The sequence below is a fragment of the Lathamus discolor genome, chromosome 17 (assembly GCF_037157495.1).
Source record: "Lathamus discolor isolate bLatDis1 chromosome 17, bLatDis1.hap1, whole genome shotgun sequence".
In the NCBI taxonomy this organism is placed as follows: Eukaryota; Metazoa; Chordata; class Aves; order Psittaciformes; family Psittacidae; genus Lathamus; species Lathamus discolor.
Genome location: NC_088900.1, coordinates 1,526,640 through 1,539,613, shown reverse-complemented (window position 1 = coordinate 1,539,613; position 12,974 = coordinate 1,526,640). Strand labels below are relative to the sequence as shown.

Genomic DNA, 12,974 nt, shown 5'->3' with positions numbered 1-12,974 from the left:
TGAGAGAAAGATAAGTGATGGGTTTGGGCAGGAAGAACTGAGCTGCATTCCCCCAAAAGCATGGTTTGGGCTCAGGATGGAGGTTTTAGCTTGTCTCTGGGTTTGCAAAGGAGCAAATGGGAACAGAGGAGTCTGTTGCTGGCTCGTACTGAGTGGCTCTGACCTCTTTCTGTCTGAAATCATTGTGAAGCTCTTGGACAAATCTCTGGAGCCACCAGTTTAGATGGATATTGGTGCTCTGAGCAGGTAAAGTGCAGACATTGTCCTCTTTGGACACTGAAAGCACTTGGTCTCTGAAACTGCTGCTGGCAGCAAAGCTAAATATAGTGCCCAAAGGGCCAGGAGGGGCTGGGGAAGGGAGGACAGAGCATCCAAGAGCAGCTCACTGATGGGTCACCTCTTTGTTCTCCCCAGGTGCTCCGTGGACAACCGAGTCACCCGAGTGGCCTGGCTGAACCGCAGCAGCATCCTCTATGCCGGCAATGACAAGTGGTGCTTGGACCCTCGGGTGGTGCTCTTGGCCAACACCAAAACCCAGTACAGCATCCAGATCCAAGATGTGGATGTCTATGATGAAGGCCCCTACACCTGCTCTGTGCAGACAGACAATCACCCCAAGACATTGCGCGTCCATCTCATCGTGCAAGGTAAGAGGAAAGGAGTTCGTAAAGGGGTTGGGCTTGCTTTGATTCCTGCTCTTCCCTTTTGTGCTGGTGTCTTCTCTTCCCTTTGCTCCTACTTTTAGCTTTTAAGACAACTTGGTGCAAATGCAGAGAGCCCCAGTGAAGCTGGGTGATGCATTTAGCCAGTTTTCCTGGAGTACTCATGGAGGGCTGATACAGCTTTGCCTCCTGAAGTAGTCACTGGCAAACCCATGATGCTGGTTGTTGTGATTTGATGTTGGGTTGTGTTTGTTTTCCATGCTGGAGGCAACACTTGAAGTAAAACTTGTGTTGAGGGAATAGAGCGAGCTGGCAGATTTGTGTACTCTGTGGGGGTGTGTTTAAGCCTAGCAACAATATGTGTTTGTGTGTTGAAATTGTACTTTTGAGGAGGAGGAGGAGGAGGAGGAGGAAGGTTGACATGGGGTGGCAGAGCTCTTGCAGCATCCTGCTGCTGCTGGTCCATGAGTGCGCATCGATGAGGGTGCACAACGCACGTTTATGCTTTCTTTGGCAAGCATGCAAGCAACACGGGCTCTTAAGAGGGGACCTACATGTGTAGGCACACATGATGATCAAGTAAATGAGTGTTCATTCCACATCCATCCTGTGTCTGAGCTGCAGGACACTGGGAAAGGAGGAGCCCACGTGGTGGGACATATGGGCTATAGCTGCCTTGGGGAAGATTAATGGCAAGTTTCTAATCCCTTGCTAGCAAACTCTTTTTCCTTCCTCCTTCCTCTGTGCCCTGGGCGGGAGCACTCTTAGCATGAGACACCGGCTTGAGTATTGGAATCTCGTCTGGGGCTAATTTTCGAATGCTGATGGCTGTATTGATTTGAAAACAAGCTGGGTTAAAAAGCCATTGGTCTTGTATGCAGAGTCAGGTTGAGCTCAACCACCATCGATACGCCAGACCCAAGCATTATTGGCAGCCTAATGAATAGAAGCGGGGGGGGAAACCCAAACCCAGGGCCTTTATTCCCCCACTCCCCCACCTCCCCCTTTCTGTTTTCTCTTTCCTCTTGGAGCAATCAAGCAAACTAAACAGAGCCAGACTTTCTCCATCTGCATTAACCATGGAGGGAAGCGGATGCATCGCCAGCCCAGTTCATTGCTCTTTATCTTGCAATCTGTTATTACCTGCCTGAGTTTCTTAAGCCGAAGTCGATCACCCACAAGTTCTGAAGTCGCTATCAGATGCTGGGGTGATGCAGGACAATTTCTATCTGTTCTTTTCTGGTTCCTGTTTCCTAAATTTCCCCGTAACACCAGGCATCCAGGCCCATCCCTCCTGTGTCTTGTTGTATTGGCAGGAAGAGACGTTTGGGTACTAGAGGAAAAGGTTGTTTCTTAACTCCTTGCAGCAGTGCACTTCAGTAGGATTCAGTGATGGGATCAGTTCTATATCCATGCTGAACATCCTTACAGTGATACTGGCCTCCTAATTCCAAAAGCTTGGCTCAACCAGCCCTTTCTTGGGTGGAAAGTGGCAGGGCAGGACGTGAAGGTGAATATTGTGTCTAAGTATAGGGAAGCCTTAATGACCTTAATAAGTATTTGGCTGTGGTTCCAGCATTAACTCTCCTCCCTTGGAAAAATGGGCCCAATGAATATGCAATGCTGTATAACCCTGCCCTGACTTTCCCCTTGCTGCACCAGGAAAGGGCCTGGGGACACACAGGAGCACTCCAGCCTCTCAGCATGCAATTAAATCATGCCCTGGGGCAGGCTGTGCTCTCCAGACAAGGAGCTCTTCCCCTTCCAGCCAGGGTTTCAGCAGCCTGATGCTCCCCCAAGCAGGTGTGATGGGTGCATATCAGCCAGGGTCCAGGAGCCCTCACCCTATGCTGTGCATCCCTCCTTCTCCCCAAGTTTAAGGAATATCACTTCAAAACAGCCATGGATGGAGGGATTTAGAAGCTGGGGTTCATGTCTACCAAGGGTTGCTGGATGAAGGGGTGCTTTAGGGGGAAAGAGCAAAAACTAGAAGAGGGATAGAGGTGAGAGAAGGAGCTTCCTTTAGAGTATGAGGGTTGGGGATGGTGCCCCAAGGCAGAGGGAAGAAATGAGCTAGAAACCACCAGAAACTCAGAATGTCCACGCTGCAGCAAGGGGAGTGCTGCACATTTATTTCTGGGTTGACTGTATTGATGGCTGAGAGCCCAAAATAGGTGGGTAGAAGGCACCTCAAGAGCTAATTTAGCCCATCCCTCTGCAACAAGGCTGAGCCATCGCTGGCAAACACATGTGAAAGCTATTCTTGAAACTCTTTAACAAAGCAGGTTCTTCAGCCTCCCTTGACGATCTATTCTATTGCTTCCCTACCTTTATAATTAGAAAATGTATAGCTAATATCCAACTTCAACCTTCTTTGTTGCGAGTGGAGTTTTTCTCAGCCTATCCCCAGAGGATGTGGAGAACAATTGATCAGTGTCCTCTTTGTAACAACCTTTAGCTTTTGGGAAGGTCGTTATCGTGTTGCCACCTTCTCTCTGAAAGGATCCAAGCCCCATTTCTCCCACCTTTCCTTGTCGGTCAGGCTTTCAGAAACACTTGTCAGTCTTAAAATCCTCTACAAAAGGCAAAAGGTGACTGCTTCCAGGAATAGCACATTAGTGCATCTCTCCTTCCTGCTGCTTCTGTGCCAATACGGGACAAATGAGCCCCAGGAAGGAGAAAACAGTCTCTTGGCATTGAATGCATCAAAGTTCAGACTTGCTATTTTGGGGACTGCTTTAAATGGGGTCAGGCTCAGTGTTGGTAAAGCCAAGTTGATGCGAGTCAACAATAGAGCTGCAAAAGGTCCAAGGATGTTCTTAGCACCTGGAGCTCTCAGACTACAACGAACAACTCAATGTGTCTGGAAGGTGGTCTCTGTCTGTCCTGCTTGCTCAGCACTCATTTCTTCTTAGGAGGAGTTGCCGTAAGGCCGGACAAAGCACAGGGAAGCAGCACTGCCCGTGTTTGCCTTGGACCCTGGGAAGAGTGAGGGGTTTGGGGGTGAAAACCCCAAAGGGACAAAACCCAGGGGAGCCCCATTCACTGTAGGCAAGCTTCGAACTTGAAGGGAGGCAGAAACCCAGAGTGAGAAAGAACACTCAGGCCCCATCGACCTCTGAGAAGTGATGCTTTCTTTCCCTTCCTCCCCTCTCCCGTATCCCATCCTGGTCCTGCTTCTTGCCTCTGCAGCAGCATCTCAGGGACAGCCTCCCCCTTCTCCTTGCTCCTTGCATGACACTTCTGCTATTGAAGCTGTTCTCCGGGTTCCTGGGTTTAAAAGAGAGAGGGGAGGGAGGAGGAGAAGGACAGTATCTGGAAAGCTCTTATTTGTATTGATAATAAGCCGTCTCCAGTGCGTGCCTTCAAAACTCCCACTGCCTTGTAAGATGCATTAAGGGAAGTTGGCCTTATCTCCGCACGGGAAATGGACTTGGGGAAGGAGGCACAGTGCTGCCAGAGTTTAATCTCACTTAGGCACACAAATTTGCATGATAGAAAATGGTGGAATTTTAGTGCTTCCAAAGAAAGAAAGAAGGAGGGGAAAGAAAAGGCAGGCGATTGAGGGGTATTAGCGCTTTCTGCTGCTTTATCAGTTCCCCTCGCCCTATCTGGCTCTCGCTGTTGTCATTGGAGCAACTAATCACCCCTCCCCTTTTCTTGGGGGTAAATGAAGTTTCCCACTCTTTCACAGGCCCGGGGTTAAGCTGCAAATCCCTGCCTTTAATAGGGAGTTAATTACCTGCTGCTGAAGTAAGGGGGCTGTGGGTGAAGGTGGTGGGGTGACACTCCAGTGCCGGTGGCACCCCACCCCATGACAAAGCCACCCCGGGAGCATCACTGCCAAGGTGTGTGCTGGTGAGATAAAGCCACCGGTGGGGCTTTGTTTCAAACCCCAAACGCTGCCCAATTAATTTCCCTTTGATGCCATAAGCCCCTTTCCCTCGGGGGAGAATGAGGAGAACTTTTTGATGGCTCTACCCTGCCTTGCGTTGGGGTGCATGGGAATTGCCTGCCCTGCAGAGTGGAGGGAGGCTGGGAGGAAGGATCAGTCCCTGCAGTCACCATCACTCTGGTCCAAAGGCCTCAAGGTGGCTTGTAGGGAAAGCAGGCTGGATGGGAACGCATTGCTTGTGCCTGGTTTTTACTGGAGATGCTTAGAACCTTCCTAACCACGCTCCACTAAGAAACTTTGGCATCACTAATGGAGCTGGGGGTCACCTGTGGGGCTGAGCCTCTCCCCTGCACTGCCAAAGCCACAATGGAGTGAGAAGGTGCGGAGGGATTCGCACAGGGCTCTTTGGTAACTCAGTTTAGAAGTTGGTCACATGCAGCGCGGGATGAATCCCAGCAGAAACCACAGCTTCTGGCACGGGTTTTCCAGGTGCATCCACACCTTTTTGCTCACGAGAGCAGCTTTTCTTTCTAGAAGCAAAAACGGGTTTAGATAATACCTCCTGAAAGGCGTGCGGAGAGCTGGGAGAGCCTCCCTAAATGGGTGGAGGGGAGGAATCCAGCGGCACGAAATGGAAATCCTCCCTCGCTTCGCCCGCGCTCTCGGCTCCGGTGACTGATGCGTTCCTTCCCGTCTCCCTTTGTTGCTAATCGCCATCCGTCCATCAAAGCATCTTTTCCTTTTGTAGCAGAGCTGTTGTGGAGGACTGAAGGTCTCCCACGCTCTCTCCCGCACTGTCCTAGTTGTTGGCTTTGTATCCCTGTGTTGCTGTTCCCATAGGAAGCATCTCTGCAGGTCCCACATCCGTTGCTGCCCCCATATGTCTCCATCTCCCCTCTAAGATTGCCAGCTCAGTCTTCTCCATCAGCCCAGTCTGTGGGTTTAACCCACTGATGTTCTTCTCCATGTGGCCTTCTGGAGGCTCCCCCCATTCCCCCCAAGCCACTTGACCTCTTTGCAAATCAATTTAACATCTGTGAGGCAGAGATAATAATTGTCACCTCCTTCACAAGGGGGTTGATGAGGATTAATTCATTAATGTCGACAGAGGTCTTTGAAGATGGAATGTGCTATCTGAGAGCTAAACATTATTATTAATTAGCAATTATATGGTGGGGTGGGAAGGGGGGGAAACCAGGGACTCCAGAGCCTGGACTGGAGCACTTCGAGCTGCCCCAGTTCCATGCTGCTGGCGGAGGGAAACAGAACACTGCATCCCACTGGGAACGTGGCCCACTTGCATTGCAGTGTCCTCCTTCCTAGAGCACAGAAGGGAGCCCCAGTGGTGCAAGGGGAGGGATGGGGAGGTGTTGACACTGTCCTCATTAGAAAGAGAAGCAGTAGGGTGGTGAGGCACTGCACAGGTTGTCCAAAGAAGTGGTAAATGCCCCATCCCTGGCAGTGTTCAAAACCAGGTTGGACAGGGCTTGGAGCAGACTGCTCTAGTGGAAGGTGTCTTTGCCCATGGCAGGGATTTGGAACTGGATGAGTTCAAGGTCCTTCACAACCCAAACCATTCCATGATTACGTTAGGTTGGTTGGGAAGGGAACGCATACTCCATGCTTGCCTGGCACCCCAGGCCCAGGGGAGAATGTAGCCCGTTCCCAAGGAGAAATAATTGGCAGGGGAATGGAGGAAGGGGAAAGAAGAACTGGTGATTCACAGGAAGCACAGACTGCTTCATTTCCTTTGTGGTTTCCTTTCTTGTGTACACCAAGGCTGTGGCCAATTTCTGTTTCTCTCCCCCAGTGAAGTGCTAATGCTGTCATCCAGTGTATTGTGAGGTCTTTGTACTGGGACAGCATAATGGTGCCCATTGGGGTCATTTCCGCCTCTGGTACCCCTATGGCTCCTTTATTTCCATCCTCCTCAGCTCCAGCTGCTTGCGCTATTGTGTCAGGGTAGGTAACTCTCTTTGCTAGTCCCTCAGAGGTGCTCAGAGCCATGGAGGTCACCTTCTGATCACTCCTCTTGTAGAGAACAAGAGCCGTTCTGAAAGCGCGAGCTCCCTTTAGCCCTGTTGACCCATCCTCTCTAAAGGCTTTCAGGGAGAGGTCGCTGCATCACCTGGACCCATTCAATGGTGACTGCACTAATCTCCTTTCTGCAGAGGGTGAAAGGGAGAGGCCAGTTGTTGGCCAGACTCACGTTGTCTGTGGGTCTTGTGTTCATCCTCTGTGTGGTGGAACTTTGCACTGCGCCTCTGGGATGCATGTTGGGAATTTTTACAAGGGATGTAGGGACAGGACAAGGGGAATGGCTTTAACATGCCAGAGGGGAGATGGAGATGAACTCTCCCTCTTAAGGTCCCATCCAACCCAAACCAGCTTGTGATTGTATGATTTCCCCATCGCCACATCTGGTTTCCAGAGTTGTTAGGCATGTTGGATGCAGGAGGGGGGAGTATCGAGGTCACTGCAGTTTAACGTTACTGCAGTCATCTCTTTTGTTTTACTACATTAAAACGTTTGTGGTGGAACGGTTGGACCACTGTGATGCGATAGCGGTACCTTAATGGTATTGTCACCATGGCAACCCTAATGGCGGCTCAATAACATTATTGCAATTTAATCTGATGACAATAAAATTAAGGGGAGAACGGTGAGACCTCACCAATGGAATGTTACTACAGTAACAGCGTTGTTATCACTGTCGTGGGAGCAGAGTCAACTCGTTGTAGTGTAACATTAGTACCGGCGCATTGTTACTACAGTAACAAGGAGCATCCCAAAGTCCCTTTAGGGGATGGGAGGAGGCGGCACCGGTGTGTTAGTGCTACACCTAACTCAGCGCTGTCAGCACAGGAAGGTCATGCTGGTGGCAGGTCGCTTTATCCATCTAATCCCACAGTTGTGATGTTTTTAGGGGTTTATGCCTCCTGCTTCCATTTCCGGAGCTTTTTGGAGCGGGTCTGCTGCTTTAGCAGCAGTACTCTGCAGGGAAGGATTGAAAGCGCTGCCTCCATCTAGTTCCAGATCCTTCTGCCCGGCGTTTTATAGCATGTGGCTGTTATGGAGTGATAACGTTTTATATTTATATGTCATCTTTCATCGTGAAGGATCCCAGCACAAGCTACAAATTATTGCGGTGCTGCAGGGCCAGGCTGGGAACCCGGCGTGCTAAAGGAAGGATTTCATCCAAGGGCACCAGAGCTCATTTTGCTGCCCTGAAGCGAGCTGAGCACCAATACCAGTGCAAGTGAGGGTCTCCTTGGAGGACAGGATTTATCCAAAGCCCTCAGACTTTTTGAGAGGGGTCTTGGTGCATCCCGAGCTTTGTGCATCCCACTGTCGCTTGGGTGGACATGGGGAAAAGTCCCCACTTCCCAGCTTGTGCTTAGGGCTGGAAAATCATAGTGGAGGCAGTGGGGTAGGCAAACAGTGAGGATTACTGCTGCAAAAGGCATTTATTACTGCAGTGCTGGCTGCAGGGACACTCTGCATCTCAGCATCAGCTTTCAAGCAGTCCCAGGCTTCTAAGTGGGAAGGTGGGATGTGGATCAAGCAACATCTGGGTGCTGGGGAGGGACTCTTCATCAGGGACTGTAGCGGTAGGACAAGGGGTGATGGGTTCGAACTGAAACAGGGGGAGTTCAGGTTGGATATAAGGAAGTTATTCCCTGTGAGGGTGCTGAGGCACTGGCACAGGGTGCCCAGAGAAGCTGTGGCTGCCCCATCCCTGGCAGTGCTCAAGGCCAGGTTGGACACAGGGGCTTGGAGCAAGCTGCTGCAGTGGAAGGGGTCCTTGTCCATGGCAGGGGACTGGAACCGGTTGAGCTTCCAGGTACGATTCATTCCCGACATCTCTGTGCCCTGCGCGGGCTCGCTGCAGTTTTCTCCATCCTCCAGGGGAGGGAGTCCGAGCTGCCACAAATCTGCATCCAGCGTCCCAGGCGCATCCCTCATCCTGCCCAGGCCCAGCATTCCAGGGATGCGCACTCACCGTGCCACTTGCACCCCTGAATTAGCAATACGCTGCTTGGCAGGCGGGGGTTTAACCTCTGTTTGAGCTCCTGTGCTCCCTCCCAGCTTCTCAGGGGATATCCATCCCTTGACAGCTTTTGATGCATCTGAAACCCAAATTTGGGTGAGTTCTTTGTGTTTCACAAGCCCAGGCTCCAGCCCTAGCTCAAATCTGGACGTGTTCAGTGAGGCAGCTGCTTGGCTTCCCTTGTGCATCAGCATTTGATCTCTCTCCATGGGTATTTGGACTCTGACCACCACAGTAATTCCTTGTTTGTCCTTTAATAAAAGACCCATGAGCCCCCTTGACACTGGAGCTGGAACTGGTGGGACCTGGGGCATCCTTCATGCCAGCTCTTCATGGCAATCTGGTCCTGCATCCATCCTGCCAAACCAGCTCCTCCGAGAGTTACTTGTTTGAAAACACGAGCAGCGGCTCATCTCCCATTCAGTGTTTTTCCCCATCATTTGCTTTATTAAATATTGATTTTCTGTTGCATTATTAAACCTTAAGTCGTGAGCATAAATTCAGATTTGATACTTTAATCTGGTTCCTCTTTTTGGCCTTTAGAGCTGATTTTTCTTGCCAGCCCCACTGCAGGCAAGCCCAGAAGCTTGTTGTAGAGACTTGGGAAGTCAAAGAGCAGGAGCAGGGGTCTCTTCCCAAGGGAGTCTGGTCTGTGTTGGTGGCATCCATGGGGATCCTGGCTTCAAATCCTATACAGACCATGGGTGAGAAGAGTTTAAGCTTTTCAGGGATGTTTCAGGGCTGTAGGCCTCTCGGGTTTGTGATAGCATGGACAGATTGCAATCTGAAAGGAGAATTTAGGCTGGAGCCACTGCATGGGCAGAGTGGCGGCGAGGCATCCTTCCACATGCCCCACTCGGTTTGCTCCCGAGGCTTTTTACTGCTTTGCCTTGCCAAAATTGCCATGCTGAGGAGCCGTGCTCTCTGCCAAGGGAAGGAAGCCACAGATGGCAGTGCCTTGTCCTAAATGCATCCCTCAAAACACAGCTCCTGGGCGCTGCTGTACAAAGCTGCGCTTTTCCACCCTACAAATCCCCAGTGAAACCAGGCATTGGCCTCTGCCAAAGCTCCAGGCAAAGCCAGAGGGATGCCAGGCTTGAGGAAAACCACCAGCCAGGCAGGAGCAGCGCAAGTGGCCACCAGCGTGTCCCTGAGAGCCAAGGTGGGTCACAGTGACCCGCACCGGCTGCACCCCACTCGCCTCCCCTTCCCTATCAGCGAGCTGCACGCATCCAGCCGCTGCCAAAGCCCTTCCTGCCAGCAACCAGGTGTCTGAACATGTTTCCAGAGCCAAGATAACTCCACAGCCAAAGGGGAGGAGGGGGAAGCAGTGTGGCAGCGCTGGCAGAATGAGGAGGATAACAAAAAGTAAGGAAAACAAGGGGGGGAAAAAGGAAAAGGGAGGCTTGCAAATGGCTTTTGGCTCCCCATCCAAACAGGACATGAAACCCGCGCCTGGTGCTGAGCAGTGATTTAAAACTAGGCTCCCAGAGGCAGGGAAAGAGGCAGAGGGGGAAGCAGATGTGAACACAATGCTGGAGATAAAGGAGAGGCCAAGAGAACAGCTGCTGAAGAGCCAGCCCGACCCTGCCATCTCCCATAGCGGGTTCCACATGCTAGAAAACCTCCAGCAGATATCCACGAGCTTAAGGACAGGCTGAAAGGAGTCACTGAGCCCCAGGGGAGAATGAAGGGGGGAATCAGGAGGTAAACGTGATGTTTTCCACACTCTTTTTGCTTGGATTTTGAAGGAGAGGTTGAAGTTTGGAACAGAGGAGTTGTGCTGAAACATCGAGAGAGTTGTGGGTTCCCTTTCCTTTCTGTTCTGGTGCTGCAATGGAAAAGAAAGAGATGTAGAAAAGGGGAAAGGGGAAGAGAAGTTGGAAGTGGAGAGCAAAAAGGCAAGGATCTTTGGAAAAGATGTGGAAGTGTGGTCTTGGCATATTCCTGGTTTGGATTTTGGGGGTCTGTCTGGTTTGGGGTCTGAGAAACTGGTGGTGTGAGACAGCAATGAGTCCCCTCTGCCCTGTTCCTCAGCAATAAGGTGGCTTTATTCCTTAGACCAAGGTTGGAACCCTGGAAGAGCCCCGCTGGGTGCAGATGGGAGGATGAGGAGGTATTGTTGCTCTAGGTGGACCCATACACTCGTTTTGCCTGGCTGGTTTACTGCTCCCATCACATAGGGATGCCCAGAACATTTCAGCTCTCCTTTCCCTTGGTAGCACCTAGTGTAAGACTGTGTTGAGGCAGTAGAGGTTGCAGCCCCCGTGCTGTTTTGCTGTCCTACACGGCAGATCTCATTGCACTTCCTTCACTGCCAAACCCTCCCCATCACCAAACCCTACCTAGGGCTGTCCTTGCCTGGACCAGCCTTGAGACAAGGGGTCAACAGAGCTGTCTTCTTTGTGGTTTGCCCTCCTTGTAATCCCTCCTCCTCTCAGCTGCAGCCTTTGATCCTCCTCCTCTTTCGCAAACACTTCGCTCATGGAATTCAATCTTTCACGCAGTGTTTTCCTCCCCTATCTTCCCTTTTTTTGGCAGAGCCTGCCTGAAATGCTATTTTATTTCCCCTTGCTCCTTCAGCAGCAGGGCTATATAATTGATGGCCTCGCCAAGCTTTCTGAGCTGAACATTAAACCCTTCCTGCCTTGGCTCCGACCGGAGTTCATTACTTTCTGAAAAGCTTCGTTGTCTGTTTGTGCTCAGATGATTGTTGTTGTGGAAGGGAGGATATTGTCAGCAGAGAGAGAGGAGGAGGAGGAGGAGGGGCTGGATTTGGCCAGGGATGCTTTGTAATGAAATCCTCTTTCTTTTTAGCACATTTTCGAGTGGGAAAAAGCCTCTTTTAGCTGAACCAAAATACCGGCATCCTCCCAAAGGCAGGAGCACAAAGCTCAGACCTATGGGTTGTTTGAGGGGGGGCTGTAGGAAAACGCTGCTTTGCAAATGGCCTGCAAGAGTGAGGCTCAACTCCTTTAGTGCTGGCACCATCATTTCCTCATTCTGGTGCTGGGGGTCACTGGACTGCTGTGGTTTTGCCTCTCTGTGGCAAGACGAAGCAGGAGTGTTTGCACTGTGCTGCTGCTTCTTCTGCCTCTCCGTCTTCCTCGTTGGGTTTTCAGCACTTAAAACACAGCAAGGAAGGTGATTACAAGGCTTGGAGATGCAGTGACACTTTCCTGCCAACAAATAATTGATTTATTAAAGACATTACAATACATTCATGGTTGAGCGTTGAGGGTTTTCCTTTGAACTCGCTCAGAAATCCAAAGGGATTGTGCCTGCTTGCAAGTACCGCGGGCAGAATAAATCTGTGCTCCCCCATCTCCTCCCCCTTTGTGCAGCCACAATTTCATTTCCCTTTGACGGGCACCAGTAAATATCACAGCTCGACAACTCCAGTCCAGTGACCGGTGTGATCCAATTTAATAGCAGTTAAAAATTCAAAGTGATTGTTAGCCAAATGGAAATGGAAGATTTCAGCCCCTGCCTGCCTTGGGGAGGAAAGGGAGAATAAGGGAGGGTGCGGGGGATGGAGACAAATGGACTAGATAAAAAATAATGGAAAGTAACTTAATTAAGAGGCTCGAGCCGAGTTAAAAACAGTCAGGATTTGGAAGCGGAGGAACCACAGGGTTGAAAAATGAAAGAGAAGGAGGAAAGAAAGGAAACTGGGCATAAAGAGCCTCCAAAAATGATGAAATGTCAAGAGAAGGAGACATAGAAGGAAGAGGCTGCCATGGAAAGCAGGAGTACATGGGGAATAAATGGTGCTGGCGATGAGGATGGGTGTTAGGAAAACAAACAGGGATGTTAAAGGATGCTCTGGAGGGGGATAAGTCCCTGGGTCTCTTCCGGTATTCCCAAAAGCATGAGGGTGGCCAGGAAGAGAGCTTTATTTAGGAGAAATGGGAAATGAAGGAGTAATCCTAACGGAGAAGGAGAACAGTCCCCATTCTCCTGGCATGTCCATGTCCTTTATTCTGTTTCTTTGCTTTTAACTCTGCCTATTTGGGTTAAAATTGGGTACTGAAATGGGAATTGCCTCTCTGTGTACTTGGGTATCCTGCTCTGCTCTCCACAACCCAATAACTTGTAACTGCAACGGTCTCATGTGGACCATTGGATATACCTGTCCTGGCAGCTCTCCTAGTGCCTTTTCCATGGCTTCCTGAGCTCCACAGAGCCTGGAAAGCAAGTGCTGAAAAGCAAATGGGTGGTTTTGGGCCATTTAATCTGCGGGTCTCAGTTCTCCAGCCATGAAGTGGGGATAGTGATGCTCCCTTATCTCACAAAGGTGATTTGATGATGTGGTTATTAACGCCCACACTGCATAACTCTGGGGTAAAAGTTAGACTTGATCTTA

At 50.5% G+C, this 12,974-nt stretch overlaps 1 protein-coding gene across 3 annotated transcripts in view; it reads left to right on the top strand.

The window, feature by feature from the left end:
* LOC136022978 (protein CEPU-1) overlaps positions 1–12,974 on the top strand; it is a 327,726-nt gene that overhangs the window by 276,288 nt on the left and 38,464 nt on the right. For all 3 annotated transcript variants that reach the window (XM_065696958.1, XM_065696959.1, XM_065696957.1), the window contains one exon: positions 415–647. In XM_065696958.1, coding sequence (XP_065553030.1) covers positions 415–647 — 233 coding nt within the window. The remainder of the gene's footprint in view (positions 1–414; positions 648–12,974) is intronic.